The 22,377-nt window shown below is 44.0% G+C and overlaps 1 protein-coding gene across 9 annotated transcripts in view; it reads right to left on the bottom strand.

Moving 5' to 3' along the window:
• The window catches only part of MAP7 (microtubule associated protein 7), a 733,773-nt gene that overhangs the window by 176,100 nt on the left and 535,296 nt on the right, over nt 1-22,377 (bottom strand). For all 9 annotated transcript variants that reach the window (XM_085611524.1, XM_085611525.1, XM_085611526.1 and 6 more), the window contains one exon: nt 10,889-11,166. In XM_085611524.1, coding sequence (XP_085467650.1) covers nt 10,889-11,166 — 278 coding nt within the window. The remainder of the gene's footprint in view (nt 1-10,888; nt 11,167-22,377) is intronic.

Raw genomic sequence — 22,377 nt, forward strand, 5'->3', positions numbered from 1 at the left:
CCGCGCTACTTAACGTAGATTATAACATTTTGACAGGGTTATTAGCAGGTCGGCTGGCATTACTAACACCACACCTCATTTACGCAGATCAAAATGGCTTTGTCCTGGCGCGCAACACCTACCTTAATATATGTAGGCTGTTTCGGATCATAAGGTGCGCCCCGCATGACTGGCCGGAGTCTGGTTGCCTGGTGCTGGACTTGGAAAAAATCTTCAACACTGAGTGGCCATTCCTGTTCGCTGTCCTCCCAAGGTACACAATAGGACCTCACTTCTTAAGGCTTATCAAACTACTATATGGAACACCAACGGTGCGTTTCCGAACTGGCACCCTGTTCTCACAACCTATTACAATCTGCAGGGACACCAGAAAGGGATGCCTCCTTTCAGCACTAATTTTCTCCCTCGCTATAGAACCACTAGCACTAGCGATACGGGCTTCTGTGAACCGATGGGAGCAGACATGTATGCCATATCGCTATATGCCGATAATATCCTAATATGTATCAGAGATATCCGATCTGTGCCGTATGTTATCCCTAACACCCTAAACCTCTTTGCTTCGCTGTCAGTGCTAAGAGTAAATTGGGGTAAATCATGTTTGTTTCCCTTCATCCCTCACACATGGGACCCTCACCTCCACGTCGGTGGCGCCCCAGTGCTGTGGCAGCCAATCATGTTCCGCTATCTGAGGATACGGATATATCACGCGGACCAAGACTAAATGGATGGCAACCTCACTAGAAAGTCCACTGCACTGAAGTTACAGATAGAGTTCTGCAAAACCCTTTATCTCTCAGTGGCGCTTATCAAGATGGTAGTGCTCCCATGCCTTCTGTACCATTTTGCTAACCTACCACTTTATATACCATCCCCCTTTTTCCGCGGGCTGGGGCGCACACTCCGTGACCTAATATGGAGCAAAACACAATGTAGAGTTGCTCTTGTGAAACCTGCCCGCAAATCAGGGGTCTTGGTCATCCCAATCATGGAACACTATTATTTGGCGTCTCAACTGCAATGGGTGGCCAGGTGGATGTCAGAATCATGCTTGGCAGGCACAGTGGAGTATGGTCCCCAATACACCATGGACATGATACTTCACATTTCCCATCCATGCTCTCGCCCACTCAGGTCCCCTCCTCTGTGGGTACAAGTGGCCTATAGATGATTCCTTCTTAGCTTGTTTCTCACCAAGCAGACCACACCATATGTGCCTGCCCCTCCAATACTAGGCATGCCTAGGGGGGCTGGCAGACCTGGGGAGACGGAACTTGCAGCTTGGCATGAGGCAGGCATCCACATGGTGGGGGACCTATATAGCGACGGTGTGCTTCTAATATACGAGTGTTGGTACGTGAAGAGGGAGTCCCACCCGGGCTCCTTCTCAGTCATTCCTCTTGGACCGGCATGATGAGACGTCATTGGGGAGACATCACACTGGAGCCACAAATGCACCTCTTGCTGCAGTACATACACATGGCACAGGGAGGCACCTCGATAAATGGTTTGCGGAGGTACTTCGCATACACTCCTCATTAGGGTTAGCGGCCTTGAGGGACCGCTGGGAAGTGGAACTGGCTTGCCCATGCACATCCAAAGACTGGAACATGATGTAGTCCAGCCCCATGTCAGTCACCAGGAATGCAAGGTTCATCTGATCCAGTTCTATATACTACATAAAGCATATCTCTCCCCAGATAAAATCAACAGAAATTTCCACAAGCAAGACACATGCTGCCCGTGCTGTAAGCTTACTGATGCCGATTTCCTACACAAGATGTGGATGTGCCCTACATTTCATATCTACTGGGAGAATGTGTTACAACTCTTGAACTCATGCACTGACAGTACACTCCCAAATAACTGGGAGGCCTGCATACTGGGTGTATTCGCCAGGTACAAAGCAAACAGAGACACTACCCGATTCCTGTACCTGGGCCAAGTTGTGGCCAAAAGACTTCTCTCCAAATGCTAGAAGACCCCCCAACCCTACAGGCTTGGTCTCACTCCATACTGAACTGGGCCAAGGCGGAGGGTGCTGCCCTACACAGGGAGGACACCCTTGGCCTACGTAAATATCCAATCTCTTCCAAGTTAAATATAATACTATCGACACTCCAGGTAGTGATGACTCCGAGGAGTGCTACTGGACCTCTTGAATTAATCCCGTAACTGTGATGTCACACACGAATAACTGGACCGAATACACAATACATATAACAGAGGCACCATGACAAGGAAATAACCCAAGGTCACGCAGGCGATTACCACAGGACTTCAGGACGCCATAAGAGGTGCAGATACACCCCCCCCCCCCACTGTTTAAAAGGCCCAACCGCCTCCCCCCCGCAATGTTCCAATAGTTTTGTTCTGATTGAGTAGTCAGATCTGTAATTACTTGAGATGCAATTCTGGTGCGGGATCACGCAGATGCATCTCCATCTTATGCTTACACAGTCCGGCAACTATTACACACAGCAAAATGGTAACCTTAGGCAAGCACATATCAGTCTAACATTTGGGTTCCTCTTCCTTTTCACTGTCGATCGCCATGTATTTATAAGCCTGTGATATCTTACCCTGCTGTTCAATGGTTGAAATTGTATGGAGATGCCGTATCCCTGTAATGTAACGTCCTTGAACACCTGGAGATTTCTGTTACTTGTTTAACCTTAAAAAAACAAGGAAACAGATCCGAAAAAAATAGGTTCTGCCTTTGAAGTGGTACTGGTCAGTCTGTCCAAGTTTGCACTAGCTAGCCAGAATTCAAATCGAGCCCCTGACCCTACACTACCAAGATCCAATGTTTTCCTTTGCAATTCTATCCTTTAGAACTACTGCGCGTGAACACGAACACACACACACACACACGAACACACACACACACGAACACACACACACACACGAACACACACACACACACGAACACACACACACACACACACACACACACACGGAGAATAGACACTCAACTACTTTGTTCAGCCTGCTCCAGTAATGGAAGCCCGAATGTATTCTCCAAAATAGATTTCATGGCTTTGAATATAACCATCCTTAAGTCACCAATGAACACAGATTCCACACAAGAGGCCTTTTTAATTAGTTTATGGAATAAACCTCACTATTGTGTTCTTCTGGAGGGTTGGATCATATATTTACCAATATTACGTCATTGTACCCTATAGAACTGGTACCACTAATTGAACTGCTCACAATCACACTTCCTACGTCAACAGAATAGCTATACGACCCTAGCTCTGATGCAACTGAATGATACAGCAGGAATATTATATTATGTGCATTCATCATAATCTTTTTCAAGGCCTGTTTTTATGTATTACACTTATAAGCCTGCTTACATGACTATCCTGTGAAATTCCATAAGATCAGCCAAGCTAGATTTAGTTTCAATATTGATAACTCTCCACCACAAAGCATTAAGAGTTTATAATTTCTTGAACTTAAAAAATGTTGTAAGTACCAGATGTATCCAGGATACCAATGTTATCTCTATTCAAATTCTCTCCAATCCTTGTGTATAAATTTATAATATCTATCTCTCTTTTCGAGTGCTCACTTGTAGCATCCAAATTACGGTCCTCTGGTGGTCTTTGATTTTAACAAAGATTTTGATTTGAGAGGAGACATTTGAAATAGATGATTGGGGATGACTCTACTGGTAATTCTTAACACCATTGATGGCTTCTGGGCCTATCCCCATCAAGCTTTTATATTCAGCAATGCACAACACCCTAACTTTGAGGCCCTTATAAAAGATAGTTTAGTTGTTTCTACTGCAATGAAGTATGCGCAAACTGAGAAACAGTGAATTTATTTGGTGTTAATTGCAAGTATTCAAGTAAAATCAACAGTGCACCTCCTACCAAATTAGCGGTCAGGTCCATATTAATAATCCGGCTTAATATTTTATCTGTATATAGCTATCTGCTAATCATATTGTATTTTTTTTCTCCCAATCGATTAATATGGTAAATGATCTTATCTTTTCAGCAAGTATTTGATAGATCATATAGTCTGCTGATTAAATTAGTAAATAGTATTACTTCAGTAAATCATGGAATCTGTCATTCTTAAAGTATAAATCCGCAGGGGGGGGACAAGACTATGATCATATCACTCAATGTTCTTACTTCAGTCTTATATCCATTAACACCAAAGATGTTAAGCATTTATTCTATAATGCTTGTGCCTGTGTCGGCATAATCTGTGTGCATTTCATAACATATTAACAGCGTCTTCCTCCATTAGGCCATTTTCCAAACATGAACTCAAAATGGGTACACTTTTAGATGAGACCTGTGCAGTGCTGTTCTTGTTACAACACTTAAAATATGTCTGTAGCAGTTTACTGATATTTCAACATATAGCATAGGAGCAGGGACTATCATACTGTTTATTCCAGAAATAAGAGGAAATACTCTATAGTCTTTGAGGAAGTTGTTATAAGAAGCAGTCAAAGTGACTTTAAAAACAATATGATGTGAAAAGTTGCACTGTAAGGACTAATTCGAAAATTGTGGGAGGAACTAATTTGTCCCCATGAAGCGACCGTGGTTCATCATGGAACATGTGTTTCCAGACTAGAGAAGAATAATGAAATTGACAACCAGCACTAAGCATAACACTTGTTATTAAAAAGGACTGAAGTTTCAAATTTATCAGATGAATCAATTTGAGAAAAGTAAAATACTTATCAAGAAAATATTAAGAATTTACAAAGTTACAAATAAAATAACTGAGATGAAACAATTTTGAAGTGTCTCCATACAAAGGCATCTTCTAAATATTCTTCAATAAGCCTATTATATTAATCTAAGAAGAGATTTCTACTTCCTTCTCAGGAATTTGCAGTATAAAGTAGATTAGTCATTATATTTTCTGGGTCTAAATTTAGTATCAACTTGATTAACTTTAGGGGTCATTAGTTTATTATCATAAGATTTTCCCTGCCACCTTTTTTTATTTATCTGCCTGATGTGGAATTTGGCCCCCTTTTTGGTGATTTGTTTTCAAATTTAAAGACTGGACTGGCAATCCACATTGCTGTGCTCTGGAGAACTTTACTGGAATGCTGATTGCCAGTCTCTTCCAAGGTCATTAACAGATGTGGAAGTCACGTTGAAATCCTGCTAACAGAAGCTGTTGGGGGAGGTTTTGAGGAAGGAGCTACCGCTGAGAAGGTAGAGGTACTGGCGCTATCCCTGAAGCATGCAGCTGCCTAATATAATAAAGTAACCTGCAGCCCTGTGAACTATAAGTGTGGAAATGTGCAGGAAGGATTTATGTACCAAGCAAAAACCCCAAGGGTAAAGCACCAGGAAAGGAGCTACTCGCCAGCAGATTTGATGAATCATTGCTGTTCATTCTCAGTGAAACTATCAGTTGGCTGGGTCTACTCACGGGCTTGTAGCCTACTCTTAGGTTTGTCAACTCTGAAGGAAGATCTCATGCCGGAGGTGCCAGGTGGGGGTGCACCTAGCTCCTGCAAGCCATGTTGACGCTGTGAGGCCAGCTTCTCAAAATGCATCATCAAGCAGCAAATTTACAGAAGCCAGACCGAGATGGAGTCTATGAGTGTCCTCTTTTACATACATCACCGTCTTAGCTCAGGGATCTCGATGCACAAGCACTGAGTTTTGGCTCTAGGGTCTCCATGGACTCCCATAGAACTCCTGCCTTTCTGTCATGACAATATATCTTGAATGCAGTGGGATCTTTGGTCCTGGTTGGGTGAGGGACATTGTTTTTAACTAAGCAGCATCAGTACTAATGCCAGAAGACACCTACAGTCTGTCCGACAAGCCATGAAATGACCAACACAGCATATTTGCTTCCACTACCAGATCCATGCCTTCCAGTATAGGTCACAGGCCGAAACGTGTCGCCTGTATGCATCTGCTGAGAGTGCAGCACAGCCAGCAGAAACATAAATATGTCCCGATAAGCACCAACTGCACTGAGAGGGTAACAAACCTGACAAACCAATAACGAGTGAACTATTGAGAAAATTCTTAACTAAGGCACTGAGTCAGTCTGTCCTTCACTAGCCAGAACAGGTGGACTGGAAAGTACTGAGTGAACAAGGAGGCCTACCACCTTGATGGAGAATTTCTGCACAAACTAAGAATACCATGGTCTTCCAAGTAAGCTTGAGACATTGGACAGGAAGAGACAGTGAAGGTGAGGTAGGATAATGCAGAGGCAGAGGCTTCCTTATTCACTGGGAGTATTTCACTAATGAAAAGTACACACTTCTGATTACCCCATTAAAACTATAGAAGCATTTGTCTGGGCTATTAAATGTGCAGTATTGTTTAGAAGTAGAATAAAGTACTTTTGTTATGCTAAGACAAAGCTCTGCTGGGGCCCTGGATTTTTTACATTTTATTCGATGAAGCAATTTAATTCTGACCATACATCATCTCCTGTAAGCTTTGGATCATGCTGCTTTGCTACCTGGAGATATGGGTACTAAATGGTGTCTATTTGTAGATATGGCACCAGGACACCAGAGGTAAGATTACCCAAATGACAATCAGTATCAAGTAACCACTGAATGACATGTGGTCTCTGAATCAGTTCTTATAAATGCTTTTAGTGGTTTACTCTAGGCTTGCAGAATGATGGTGTCACAATGAGCGCCCTTTTCACACACTACTAGTGTGACACATTTGCAGCATAGATTGCATAGTTATGTGGACCAACTGATCAGTTCCTATAGCTGTTGTAGTTATTCCCCCAGGTACCAAGCAGACTTAAAAGATTAAAAAAGCAAAGTGTCCATCTGGATGAGGCGATTGGATGATGTGAAATGGGTGTGTCCTAGGATGTTGGTGTTGGAATTAGAGACAGTGCCCCGGGGTTGAGTTAGGAGAGGCGATCGATAGGGAGAGAAGGAGCATCTTAGAATGAGCTCTGTAGCTTTATACTACGTGACCCATTCAACGTGAGTGCACTTCTTGGGAAGTCTTCACCCGCTGACACCTTTTCCTGAGCTTGCCTGGGAAATGTTAAGTAGGGATGTCGGGTTAGTGGTAGAGTAGGGACAGACTAATGCTTTTTTCTTACGAACCTCCAATGAAGACTAATCTTGATGTTGGGGCACTCATTGCCTGCGTTCTTATCTTCAAATTCGTCATTCAATTCATGCTTCAGAGACTGCACTTTGCCTGTAGATGTGGCTTTGTATTAGTTACGATGTGTCAGCGTCAGCGCGGTCGAGCGGATCTTATTCTGATTTGGAGTAAGCATACTTCGAGTGTGTTCTGGTGGGTCACTCGTTTGCCACGGCCTCCCATTGTGTCCTGCCCCGTAGCGATGACCAGTGGTCGCCAGTCGCTCGTTGGCAGAACTCACCGCCGCCTGCCTGTGCTACCACTTGGCGCACACGGCCTGTCGGGTTTCCTACCAACCACCTGCTGCTGCGATGTCCCCGTTATGGGGGTGATAAGATCTGCCATTTACATGCCTTGTTGTTAGTTTTCTAAAACTGTACCCCCCTGGGTGGCATGCAGCGTTTGTCCACAGGAGCCCCCAAGGCAGGCAGGTCCGTAGGCTCTAGGAGGAAAGGAAGGGGCCCCCTTGGCTTCACAGGGAGCGGACGTATAATGCGCCTTCAGGCGTGTGTTTCCGGTGCCTGTTAGGTTCTCTTTTATCAGGCCGACTGTAATGTGTGGCCCCAATTATAGCATGCTGCGTTATGGTCCCCTGTTGGGTCCTGGTGGCCAATTTCATGCGCAGTGGGCACTCGCGCCACAGGCCCCCACTGTTCGTTATGTGGCCCCGGGTGGTTCACAGCGGTTCAGGCCGTACTCTCGCCAAGGTGCCCTCTGCTCTCAGGCTGTAATTGGGATCCGCCCCGTTGCGGCGCCTCTTCCCTCGTGCGTGCACTTACCCCAGTGTGGGCGCTTTCTCAGGCTTATTGTCCTGGTCTGCGGTGGATGCGGTCGGCGGGTCCCCTGCACCCCGCCCCCCGTGGGCACCACCGCAGGGCTGGAGAAGAGAGCAGTTCCTGGGGGGGTTTGGGGGGGGGATGTCCCCGGATCGGGGTTGGGCCGCAGCATGCTTTGCCCTTCGGCGCCGCAGGTCACTGGACGCCAGGAATGCCTGCCGGGTGCAGCTCATACTCTGGACCCCAGTCTCAGCGTTGCTCCAGGCTGCGTCTCACACTGCCAGCAGAGTCGTGTTGGGGCAGTGAATTTCAGCGCCTCACTTGGCTCATCAGGTGCAGCAGGGGTTCCGAAGCTCCCGCTGTTGTTTTGCGCTGGGTGGAGGTGCGGATAAATGAACGGATTTCGATTTCGGCCTCCGAAGGTCCGGAGCTCTCCTAGGCAGCGGCCATGTTCATCGGCTGCCGGCCACCCCCCCTCGATCTCCTTTCTTGATGATGGGTATACTGATACATTGCAAACAGTAACTATGAATACAGCCACTGCTTGCAGCACTGAGGCTATTAGTAATGACAGCTGTCTACACATCAGTGCTCAATCTTAAAGGATTTAGGAGGTCAGAGTCAGGGTTAGGGCTTATTTCCAAGGTATTAGTCTTTTGAAATCCAAACTTATAAGATACAGTTAAAGTATCAGTGGCACACTCAGCACCAGAGGTTGGAAAAATGGGTAGCCAATCACTCTGTCGCAATACATGCCTCCAAGGTTGGACAGCTGCCTGCCTGAAAGACCTATTGATTACTCTCCAAAAGATAACAGGGTCCTTAACAGCACGTCTGCTCCAAATCCTCCCATACTTTGTCCTTCAGAGCCTTCCTCTGTTCACCAAAAAGTGTTATTATATGCTACACCGCATAAAGATAACACTTCCTTGAACCTTGAGGATTGTTCTGAAGGCCTAGTAGATGTCTTCCAAATGGGGCTGTCAAAGCCGGAGTGATGATTATGGCTATGTAACTGAATGCAAATAGGATTTTGCTGTTTTCTCTTAACAAATGTTTCTCAAAGAGGTATCTATCACCTGTCTGTAACATATATGGGCCATTATTTTTCAACCTTATTCATGCCAGTATGTTTATGGACAGAGTTTTTCTACTGAGCAATAAGGTTATTAAATTTGTAATAGCTTAACTTGTTAGGGATAATAATATACTCAACCATCTTATCTAATAAAAACAATCCATGATGCTTGAGCAATCGTAAGCAGTCAAAGGTGTCTAAGGGAGTCATTTGTCCCCAAAAATTGTATTAGCATTGATTAAACTATACTTTACTCTCAATTCTTACACAACGTGTCCTTGAAAGTCAACTTTATAAGTGTACAGCTAGTAAATCCTTAACAAGTGTTTCTTTCTGTACGCAGCACCTTGTGTCTCCAGAGCCTTTTCTGCACAGTAAAAAGTACCCAACCAATATTATTGGAAGAATGTCTCCGTTGCTGTGTTAGTCAAACTGTGTGATGTGTTTTATGTTTTTCAAACTGATCATTATGTAAATTAATTAGCAGATACCTGCCAGGCCTCTTAAACGTTAGATCTAAGGCCTGGATATTTATGCTCCTCCTTGTTCCAATTTAGATTTCACAACTAAGGAATAAAGCAATCCACATCCTAAGGCACAGGTCAAAGCTGAGGGACTAGCTGGTAGATGGTAAATTAAACTTACCCAACCAGGTCTCTTGAAGTATTTTAATGCTATAATGCTTAGTGACGGTGACCCACGCAATCCTTTCCATTTTGGTACACATGCCTGCGAAATAGTTAGCTTCTGGAATTTAAGTAAACTGCTTAATATTCTCATCTAGACTAGTTTAAAACAATTGACAACAGATACATCTTGAATGGAAGATGTAGACACAGTTTTGGACAGTCATTTTCATCCAATGGTTTGACCCATATATCTTACCTCCAAGATTCTCTTGAACCACTGTTTTGTCCGTTCAATTGAGATGTCCCATTGAGACGTTTCATTGAAGAGATCACAGTAAAATCATCACATCTGTGGTGGTGGTGGTAGCAGCAACAAAGGAGTATGCTGTCATTTAGGCCTTATAGAGGGATTCTGGCCAAATAATCTGCAGTCCTCTCATTATTGGCTTTGTTGCTCACATTGGTCTAATACTTCTCACTATACAGCAAGAAGAGGAACTGCTTGGAAGTAGAGGCATGCTCAGTTATGGGATAGGTTGTTGGTTTTAATTGAATACTTTTTTGTGTAGACTGAGCGCATTGGTAGAATTGCTTCATGTTCAGCATTTGTTTCATTGTAGTCAACCTGAGTTGACCATTTTAACTATTGATAAAAACTGACTTGGTTTTACTAAGCATAGCATCTGAAATTTTCAGTGATGTCAGCTAGCAAAAATATATTTTGTTTATCAAAGCAGCTATATTCCACTTCTCTCATTTCCTTTCTTTTGATGCCAGTAACGCAGACATGGTTGGTGAATGCTCTAGCTAGGCTGTGCTTTGGATATCAATGTAATTTATATTGGAATCCAATTTATTAGAGGATGCATCAAACCCTTCTGTATATCCCATAGTTTTAGGGTCCTTGTGTGACTGTAATGCTCGTGTGCCAGCTTAATGCTTGTACCAACATCCCATCTCTCACCCTACAGGCCTCTTGTGATGGATTACTACACAATTATGGTTTGGATATTTTCTTGTTTATTGCACCAATCACTCTCTCTAAAAATATTTTAATTATTAAAAGCCAATTGTATGTGCTTCTGGGGGAGGAATTATTGTTATTCTTCTGTTTCTCCATACTACATCACTTTGGGGCTTGTGTATCCCCTGCTCAATGCAACATTCTTCTGGCCCTCATTTGATATTACAAAACATAAGATTCTGCACATACTGATTTAGAATGTTACTTTATTTCAGTGATTTGTAAGTTGTATGCATTCTTACCTTGCGCAGGCTCTGCTTTTTCAAAAAGAACTAGTCGTGGTGTTGATTCCCCAGGACTTGGCAGTAGACCTTTTGTCTTTGTGTTTTCTTCAGTATATTTTGCAGATTCATTCTCTGTGATCATTTGATCTATACCATGTACAATGTCTTTCCTAATTGGTCGAACATTGCCAGGTGATGGTGGTCGTTGGGATCCTTGGGAACCTTTGCATGTGTTGGGAGGGGATACTATCTGTTTGGGTGTGCCTAGAACTGGTACAGATGTCTTCTGTGAAGGCCTGGAAAGCAAAAAAACACAAAAAAGAAATACAATAAGATAATAGGACACTGTAGAGATCCATCACAATATTTAGTAGTTAACATCCAACTTTCTCTTCATCAAGTTACCTTAAGCTTTCTTTTACAGTTTTCTCTCTTCAACTCCTCTTTCTTTATAAGAACAAAAGTTACTTACCTGTAAACTGTGGTTCTCCAGTATTGGTGTCTTTCATAGATTCACATGCTTGAATATTCCCCGTCGTCGAAGTGGGAGACCCACGGTACATAACATAACAATGTAGCAATCACATAAGCATAGTATAGGTAAGAAAAAAACAGAGTAGCATCGACTCAGAGCTTTATAAATAGAAAAGCTTGTCACCTTTATAACCTATCAAAGTCATTGTGAATAGTCCAAACTCCAGCCAATCAGGCGCTAGCACCCTCTGGAATGTTATCCTCAGAGGCTCAGGCCCTCAGATTTTCGTAGCACAAGAGGGACAAAAGAGTCAAGCAGAAGAGGAGAGCCTCTGAGAGGAGGAGGGTGGGTCACATGTGAATCTATGAAAGACACCAATACTGGAGAACCACAGTTTGCAGGTAAGTAACTTTTGTTCTTCTCCAGTATTGGGGTGTCTTTCATAGATTCACATGCTTGAATAAGAGTAGTTAGCAGTGATATCAAGATAATGCAAGGTACATATAAATCAATCATAAAACACAGTACGATAGAGCTACTGAAGCATACAGAAAATAGTACCTTGTATACAGGAGGAGGGAAGCAACAGAGGCTCACCTTATTTAAAGAGATTAAGTAGGACCGCTTGCCCCACCTCTGTGTCAGCGTTGTCAGCAGCTTCCAGACAGTAGTGCTTGGTAAAGGTGTGCCTGCTGGACCATGTTGCAGCTCTGCAGATGTGTTGAAGAGGTACACCAGCAAACAGCGCAGTAGAAGAGGAAACTTTTCTGGTATAATGCGCTCGAACAGTAGCAGTAAGTGGCTTCCCAGTTTGCTGATGGCAAAAAGCAATTGCAGTAGATATCCAGTGTGCAATAGTCTGTTTGGTGACTGGATGCCACTTTCGCATCCGTCCGTAGGCTACAAAAAGTTGATCAGTCTTACGGATACCAGCCGTCCTTTGAAGATAAAATTTCAGACATCTTTTGACATCTAAAGAATGGAGTGTCCGCTCTGCTGATGTTTGAGGATTAGGGAAAAACGTCTTTAAAATGACCGGCTCATTAAGATGGAAATCAGATGGCACTTTGGGGGATAAAGGCCGGATTGGTGCGGAGCAAGACAGAGTCCTTGGTAAATTGAAGAAAAGGCGGTTTAGTAGTAAAAGCCTGTATGTCACTGACTCGTCGTGAAGAAGTGAGAGCCATCAGCAGCGAAGTTTTCCAAGTAACAAATTTGAGATCGACCTTATGGATTGGCTCAAATGGGGTCTTCATGAGTTGTGTCAATACAACATTTAAGTGCCAAGGAGGAGGCGGTCGACGAATTGGGGCAAACTTCCGAAAAAGGCCCCTGAAGAACTTCTGAATTACTCTGGAGGAGTAAAGATAGGTGGAACCATCCTGTTGAAATCTTGAAATTGCTGCCAGAAAAACTTTAAGAGTAGAATGCGAGAGGCCTGATTTTGCTAGATGTAAAAAGAAAGGCAAAAGTTGATCTGGTGTAGAATGAACAGGGTGTACTTGAGCAGCGTCACACCACAGACAGAACAGTTTCCATTTGAGTTTGTATGTCTTCACAGTGGAGGCTGCCCTAGCCTTAGCAAGAACCTCTCTGCAGTCTGAAGGAATGTTTAAGTTGGTAAACTCATAGTACTCAGGTTCCATGCCGCTTAACGAAGAGATGCCGGATCGGGATGACAAACCTGTCCCTGATCCATTGTCAGAAGATCCGGAAGTGGGCGGATCAGAATCAGGTCGCACTGCGACAAGAGCGGGAGTTCCGTAAACCATATTTGTCGAGGCCTCCTGGGAGCTATTGGCAGAATGCGGCAAGGTTCTCCTCATTTTCCGAAGAACCCTGGGGACCAGAGGAATCGGTAGAAAAGGGTAGGTATATATTTTTGATCAGTTCATCAAAAAGGTATTCCCGCACGACTCTGGTTGGGGAAGCCAACTTGCGTACAACGGGCATTTGCGGTTCAGATTGGTTGCGAACAGATCCAGATGGCCCCATAAGCGAAAGATGCGTTCCAGTGTGGGTTGATGTAATTCCCACTCGTGGTTGGAAGAGGTTGACCTGCTCAGAGAGTCCGCTAGAATGTTGGACTCTCCCGGAACATGCACTGCCGTCAGAGTAATTTGATGCTGGATTGCCCAGTCCCAGATTTGTTGAGCCTGAAGGAATAGCAAAATGGACCGTGTGCGCCCTTGTTTGTTTATATAGTGCATGCATGTTGTGTTGTCCGTCCGGATCAACACCGAAGCTCCCAGGATGATGATGCGAAAAGCCTTTAGCGCCAGAAAAATGGCAAGTAACTCCAGAAGTTGATGCGCCAAGTCCTTTGGTGGGTATCCCACCGTCCTTTGACTGTGAGGCCCTGAAGGTGCGTTCCCCACCCTTAGAGAGATGCGTCTGTTGTGAGAGTGAAACTTGGGGTGTCCACCAGAAACGGACGACCTGAAGAGAAGTATGTTTCGAGAGTCCACCATAACAGAGCCATTTTCATCCGAGATGTGACCTCGTTGAAGGATCCTGAAACTTGAGCCCATTGCTTGTCGAGTTCCTCCTGGATGGTTCTCATTTTTAGGCGGCAGTGAGGGACTAGGGGAATGCAAGAGGACAACATCCCTAGGAAAGACTTCAAATGCCGAACAGAATCGGACCTTTTTAACCGGACGGAGGTTGCTAGGTTGCAAAGGCGTTGACGCCTTTCGTGTGACACAAAGGCTTTTGCCAGTTTGGTGTCTAGGATGGCCCCCAAGAACATCCTGAGTTGAGTGGGAACAAATTGAGACTTTTCCAGGTTGAATGTAAGGCCCAGAGACTGGAAGAGGGACCTGCAAAGTAGAGTGTGTCAGGATGCCAGTTCGAACGACCATGCCTTTAGAAGGCAGTCGTCGAGATAGAGAAAAATTTGTACTCCTTGTAGACAAAGATAAGCTGCCACCGGTGACAGGACCTTGGTAAACACTCGGGGCGCAGAACGAAGGCCAAATGGAAGGACCTTGAATTGGAAATCTCTCCCAGCCACTCTGAATCGGAGGAATTTTCTGTGTCTGGGCAGGATCGGGACGTGAAAATAGGCATCTTGGAGGTCCAGTGTGGTCTTGTACTCGTCCAGGAACAGTAAAGGAAGCACCTCCTGAAGAGGCAACATTAGGAATGTTTGCTTTTTGAGGTATTTGTTTAGGGAGCGGAGGGCTAGAATGGGGCGCCATTCTCCCGACTTTTTCTGTATAAGGAAGAACCTTGAACAGAATCCTCTGCCCCTTTGTAGTTTCGGAACCACTTTGATCGCGCCTTTTCTCAACAAGATTGTGAGTTGACCTAAAAGTTCCTTCAGATGGGCAGGAGGAGGACCTCTGGGTGGAGAATTGGGAGGGATCTTTACGAACTCTAAAGCGTGCCCCCTGCGCACAATATATAGAACCAATTGATCGGTAGTAATCAGTGACCATTTGGAGTAGAAGCGGGAGATTCGACCTCCAACCTTTGAGAGGGTGTAAGGTATCAAGGATGGCAGATGGAAAAAGTAATTGTTTCTTAGAGGAATCCCTTCCTCTATAAGAGGATTTACCTCTGTACTGTCTGTAATATGCCGGCGGCGGTTGTCTGTACGATTGTTGATTCTGGGAGGAGTAATGTTGTTGGCTTTGAAAAGAGTTGTACTGTCGGTAAGGATTGGAACCTCCCCGAAAGGAAGAGGAGGAGCAACGACCCCTCGCACCCTGAAAGAGCGTTTTTTTAAATTGAAGAGTGCCGAGAGCACTAGCAGTGTCGGTGTCCTTCTTGATCGTCTGAAGGGCATCATCGATGTGTTGGCCAAACAGTGATTCACCGTCATAAGGCATGTCCAAAATCTTCGGCTGCACCTCTTGACGGAAAGAAGTGGCCTTTAACCAGCCCTGCCGCCTGAGGACTGCCGCGCCTGCCAGTTGACGAAAACCAGTAGAACATACACAATCAATAATCTCCGAGGAAATCCTTTCCCCTTCCTGAAGAGTTTTCAGCACTTCAGCCTTAGAAGGTTCTGGTATTAAATCTACAAGGGAAGCAATGTCCGACCACATTTGTCGGTCATAACGGCCGAGGATAGCTAAAGAATTGGCCGCCCGGACCGTAGTTGCCGCCATAGTGGAGAACTTCTTACCAAAAGCAACAAGTCGTCTGCCCTCACTGTCCGGAGGAGACGATAATGGAGACAAGGGATTCCTGGCACGGCGTTGTGCTGCCTGAGTAATAATGGAATCAGGTTTTGGCTATGCAATAAGACAAGCAGGCAAATTTGCAAGGCCCTTATACTTTTTATCCAGTCGTGGAAGGACAGCAGGAATGGAATTAGGGTTCTGCATGAGCTTGAGACCCTCTTGCCAAATAAAATCGATGATGGGAATAGCCCAAACTTGTTTCTGTGGCTGATCTTTAAAGTCATACAAGAAACAATCCTCCTCTCTAGTGACCATAGGGAGGTGAAATCGCTTTGCTGCCCTTTCCATGAGGACATGAAATCCACCTATGTCCACCGGTGGAGAATCAAGAGGAGCTGGAGCGGTGGGGGACAGCTTTTGAATCTGATAATTGTCCCGTTCTGAGAGGAGGGATCTATCATCCAGCTCACCCTCCTCTCTGTCAGCATCATCCTGATCATTATCCTCCTCAACGACATGAGTGACCTGGTGTTGTAACTGTGACGCTGAAGTAGAAGGCGTGGAAAGCGGTTCTGCAGCAAGCGGAGGTGGAAGAGGCGCTTGTGGTGCTGGAGAGGCATGGACTGAGTTCGGAAAACGACGGTAATAGTCATCCAGCATCAATTGAAGGTTAGAAATACGGGACGTACGCATTTGCGCTATGGGAAAATCCAGTGCTGGTTGGTTGGTACGGTCTGAAAAATCCTCATACTCCTGGTCGTCATCAAAATCCTAACATTTAATTTGAAGCTCAGAGGGACTGCGAGCAGCCTGACACTGTCATTCTCCTCTGAATCATTGTCACCAGCGTCAGAAGAAAACAGCTCTGCTGGAGGATGAGAAGTAGTTTGAATTGGCATCAAGGCATCCAAAGAAGACTGTCGGCGTTGAAGCAGAGAACCAGTAGACTTCAAAGGAACTAGATCCATGGATGCAGCCGTCGACGCTGACGCCGTCGACAAGAGGTGTTGCCGTTGAGCCACCGTCGACGAAGCCACCGTCGACGAAGCCACCGCTGACGAAGCCACCGCCGACGAAGCCACCGCCGACGAAGCCTACGTCGACTAACCTGACCCTTTCGTCGACGATGAATGCTTCTTATGCTTGGCAGATGCCATCGACAAAGTAAAAGGCACCGTAGACGACAGAGGTATCACCTTCACTGACACCAACGTCGACGGCGATGTCGCCGCCGACAGGATCAGAGCCGGCATCAGAGACGAAGAAGTTGAAGTCGTCGTTGTAGAGGCGACAACAGAAGTCCTCGTCATGGGAGGGAGCGACGACGAGCTCATCGACGAGATTGCCAGTTTTTTAGGCAAAAACTGCTCAGACTGAGTCTTGGATGCCTGAGAGTCAAATCTCGGGGGCGTAGAGGGTGAAGACAGACTCTGAGGGGCAGTAAACACCCCTTTTGATGTTGAAGGCAGGTCTGTGGATTTGACTTAACATGATGTTTCTTCGTCACCTTAGTCTAAGGAGAAACTTTCTCAGACTCACTGGCTCTCTTCAAGGATGAAGCAGTCCAGACCGAGGAAACACTTTCCACATCTGACAGGGGGTTATCCATAGTCTTCAACTTCTGGAGCCACAGATGGAGACGCCCCTCTCTGTCTTTTAAGGTCTTTTGTGAGAATGTCCTACAAATTTTACAATCCTTTACCTGGTGTTCAGGGTAGAGGCAATAAATGCACTTCTCATGAGGATCCTCAGAATGAAGTCGCTGTTTTCCACATGTCCCACAGGATCTGAAGAGGGACTTCTTGGTTGTAGAAATGACAAAAATAGTTGTTTGAGAAGAAAAATTTGAAAAAACTGAGCAGAGCTCAGTGAGACTCCCTTCACACGACGTGCGGTAGAAAATCTGAGGGCCTGAGCCTCTGAGGAGAACATTCCAGAGGGTGCTTGCGCCCAATTGGCTGGAGTGTGGACTATTCACAATGACTTTGATAGGTTATAAAGGTGACAAGCTTTTCTATCTATAAAGCTCTATGATTCAATGCTACTCTATGGTTTTTCTTACCTATACTATGGTTATGTTATTGCTACATTGCTATGTTATGTACCGTGGGACTCCCACTTCGACGATGGGGAATATTCAAGCATGTAAATCTATGAAAGACACCCCAATGGAGAAGGATACATTCCATTGTACTAGATCCACATTTGACATTACATAGGAACATTCCAGCAAATCTACAGACACGTGGTATGTCCATTATTAAAGTATACTATCACTTTTGAGTTTCTACATGGGGCCATGCAAATATTGTAGATTTGATAGTATCTAGGCAGTTTGAGGAAGCCCAAAACCCTATCCTTAAGGACAAGTTTGTGTCTTCCTCCCCTACCAAGTATCGCCACTCATAGGTCAGTCTTCGAAATAGCAACTGGAAATGTGGGAAAAAAATAAGAATTTAGGTAGCACCTTCCTCTGCGATTTCTCCGATCCACAAAATCGGATTGTGGAACCAATTAAATACTTCAGCCTTAGCTCTGCAGAGAGTTCTTCTATCTTTCTTATCAGGATTCTACTGTAGTGGTTAGCAATGACTGTTACCTAATAGTCTAACTGCACACCCAACCCATCTAAAAAGATAGCTAGTCTTAAAGCCCTGACCTGTGTGCTCCTCAGCATGCATGTTTAAGCCTTCAGATTTTAATAGATTGATTATAAAGCCTGAGAAGACTTGGAGTTGAAACAGTTCCGTAACTAGTGCTAGAACCAATATCTCGTGATCAGTCAAAGTGAGAACCACGTCATCAGCTATTGGTGCAATTTTAAAATGTATGTAACCTAGTTTCACTCTCTGGATAGTAGGGTTGTCACTTTTTCATTGAATAAAGGGTTCAAGAACTATAGCAAAAAGCACAGAACATAAGGGACAGATCTGTTGTGTTGCTTTTTGCATGGCAATGCTGGCCCTGCCCCCCCCCCCCCCCCCCCCAATCGACCCTGACCCATGTACCTGGATTGCTATGAAATTTCCAACTTCACTAAACAAACCCTACCTTTTGCAAGAAATCAGACATGTAGGCCTAGCCTAGGTGGTCCACTGTCGTTTCAGCATCCAATGACAGGCCAAGTATCTCCCTTGTCCCCTCCTGGCTATGTCCATAATATTGAATATCTTGTTTGTTTTTTACCTACCCCTGATGAAGACTGTTTCATTAGGGTGAACTAAAACTAATAACAGCTTATCCGCTCCTGTAGCTAATATTTTGGTGAACAACTTGGCATCCAAGTTTGGAAGGAAGTTAGGCCTATAAGACAGACCTAATACTTGCCCTTACCCGACTTTCGAAGCAGGGTCATTAGCGGGTTAAGCTTTGACCTTGAAATTATATCATTTAAGAGCCATGTAAGATTCTCCCATAAGAGGGTGCAAAGGTTTTATAAAAGTCAGCTGAAGGGCCATAGGGGACTGGGACTTAGAGGACCTGAGACCATGTATCGATGCAAAGTCATAATACTTGGTAACAGGTGTCTACAGTTGCTCTCTGTCCACATCTGATAGTGTCAACAAGGGGAAAGCAGAAAGATAATCTAACCTGGCTGATGTCCCTGTATTCTCCAAAGGGTATAAATTGATCGGGAAAAATATTCTTTAGTATACTCTTGTCTGCGGAAGCAAAGATAGAGGAACGGTCTCATGGATTGTTTAGCCATTAGATAAGCTGCCAGATGATGACGATTTATTACGTTCCAAATGATAGCTGCCTTCCAAATACATCACCACATAGCAAGCCCTGTTTATTTCCACCGTCCTAAGTTGTTTCCTTTAGGCCAAGATTTTGCCAAGCTTGATGAGAGTGCATTTTGTGTTTGGCCATCAATTTTGTTGCACAGATTTCACAGTAGCTTCCCAAAATGGACTCAATTTAGCTGCCTCAGCAATGAACTACCTCATGAAATCAAGTGAGAAAACGTTTGCAGTACCTGCTCTTTGCATGAACATCTGCTCTGCTTGTGCCTATCTTATCCACAGAGCTCTCAGTATTTATGTAGATTTTTACCAGGAGAAGTGAGGCAAGGCAAGGGCCTCTGTCACAATGTTTCATGCCTCTATAATGACTTTTTATTTACTTTTCTTTTGAAGGTTTCGTATAGCGCGAACATGACCCTTGAGGGTATCAGAGCGCTTTACAGGGGGAAAGATAGGGCAAAGTACAATATATACCATTATAGTCTCCTGATATAGATAGTTACAAAAGTGTATGCCTAAAGACAGAAAATACAAAAACATCAGAATCAGAATATACTTTATTCGATTTTTAAACATTTTAAAATCATAAAAGTAACATTTAAAACATTAATATGAATAGAATACCCTATACAATTCCATCTAAACATGAGTCACATTCATATAGGTTTCATCAATTAATTTTAACATGCAGCCGAGACAATTAGTGAAAGTTCTCCATGGTATGTTATTAACCAGTGATCATTTTTCTTTTCCTCAATATGCTTTTCAAAAGTCCAGTCATAATGCCCACGCAATAAACATTTTCCAACAGTTGCAAATATAATAAGGCAGGGCCACATTGACTCCAACCCCCTCGTTTTAAAAATGTCAAAATCCATCTTGCACTTTCGGTTGAGTAAAATTTACAGTATAAAATCACATGTATTGTTGATTGAGGTGACTTCTAATTGCATGGGCAGTGGCAAGGATCTCTGGACCAGTCCTTTACGATAGGAAAGCTCACTAAACGATAGAAACCGTCAAACCTAAACCTAGTGAGGACATATCTATCGTACCCTCCAATGCACCAGACCAGGTAGGGTTGTATACTTAAAGTAACCAAAGTCAGTTGATGCTGGATTACCGTACATTTCTTCATTTCATTTACTGCACTTAAGTACTCTAAATGTGACATGCATAGTAGTTTAAATTCCTTCCTTGGCATTGAAGTTATGGTTTCTGGATGTATATAAAAATCAAGTCGGCCTAAATCCATTAAAAATCTTCTAACATTATCCAACTAGGTAATTTTACATGCATTATCTAATTTCATTGAGTCTCTAATAAAGTCTCTATTTAACCCTGTGCTCATTGAAGTCCAAACTCAATGCCATAATAATAACGGTTCCATTTTAATAATATCAGAAATATAGTTGATCCCCAATTCATTATGACAATTAAAAACTGAGGAGCTCTGTGGGACAGCTCAAATAAACCTTAAAAATGAATTTTCCACTATTTGTATTGAAGATACATCAGTATAACCCCAAATTCCTGCCCCCAACGTTGCAATGCTCTTACATTTAGCTTGGTAAATTTTTAGGACGATCCCCGCGGGCCTTTTGCCCATATTTTTTGCAAAATTCACCACCGCCGCGGTTGACCTCTTAAAAAGGAGGTTCCTACTCTTGACCGCCGGTCCCCAGGAACCAGTATGCTCCAATAGTACGCCCAGGTAAGAAAATGTATTAGTTGACTCTATCCTGTCATTCCCCATTGGCATACTTTTACATTTATTTCTCCCCTTCACACATGTCAACAAAGGTTTTCTTCACATTAAGTTTAAGGCCTTGACTATCCATAAAATTAATATATGTAGCATGGGCTCTCGGGAAACCCAACTGCGTTCTGGCCATAAGCACTGCGTCATCCGCGTAGAGAAAGGATACAATCGGCTTGTTGTCAAACTGAGGAGGGTCTCTCGCCTCAGCCACCAGTTCCTCCTCTAGAGTGTTGGTATATAAGGAGAAAAGGAACGGGGCCAGGACACAGCCTTGTCTCACACCCCTCTCCACGCGGAATGGCGCAGTACATTCACCTTTTGATCCATACCTCACCTTGGCGGTGGCCCCAACCTATAATTGTCCTAAAAATTGCACCAGTACTGGGTCACCCTTCAAATCCAGAAGGATTTCCCATAGTCTATTATGTACGACGCAATCAAATGCGGCCGTGAGGTCCACAAATGCTACATATAACTTCGCAGCCTTGGCTTGGGTATACTTTCCCATTAAAATAATGAAATTTAAAACCTGCTCATTTGTCCCTAGCCTCTGTCTACAACCATACTGAACCGTGCTTAGAATATTATCGTCTTCGGCCCATATTTGTAATCTATTCAAGACAATCCTTCCTGCTACCTTTACCAGTGAATATAGAAGGGAAATTGGTCGGTAACAGGCCGAATTGTCACGTGCCCCTTTTTTAAAAATCGGTATAATCACAGATTCTGACCAGGACTTAATAAATCCCTTAGCACAACAGGCTTCTAAGACCCGAGTTAATAGAGGGGCCCATAATAATGGAATAGATTTAAATAAGTCCATTGGCACACCATCAGGGCCCGGTGCCTTACCTCCTTTACTAGCATTATTAGCCGCTACCCGTTCATCAAGTGTTATGTGCAGCTCAATGGGCATAAAGCCTACATAGCCTCCACATTGTGGAGGCTCAAGGTCAGTATAAGATTCTTCATTCCCCTTAATACTATAAACATTAGAAAAGAAGTCAATCCATGCTTTTTCGTCTATTGCAACCTCAATCTTTGCACCATCTTTGTTAGAGAAAAACGGGGCATTCACTGCCTGCCAGAATGAGGTACAGTCCTTACTCAGGGATGCTTCGTAAAGAGTAACCCATGCTTGATCTTTCAGTTCTTTCTTACGTTTTTTCCTGGCCAGATTATACACCTTCCTGCACAGTCTGATCTCACCATGGTCTATCACTGTTCTATGAAGTGCAGCTTTCAAATGGGTATAGGTTTTGGAGCAGTTAGAATCAAACCATCCTTTTTCTTTAGCAACAGATCCCTTGTTCTGAACTACAAGCGAATTTTGAACCACTGTCGTAATATGAGAGAATGCCCTTAAAGTATCTTCGTGATCTGTACTTTCTCGT

This window comes from Triturus cristatus, chromosome 6 (assembly GCF_964204655.1).
Source record: "Triturus cristatus chromosome 6, aTriCri1.1, whole genome shotgun sequence".
NCBI classification, from domain to species: Eukaryota; Metazoa; Chordata; class Amphibia; order Caudata; family Salamandridae; genus Triturus; species Triturus cristatus.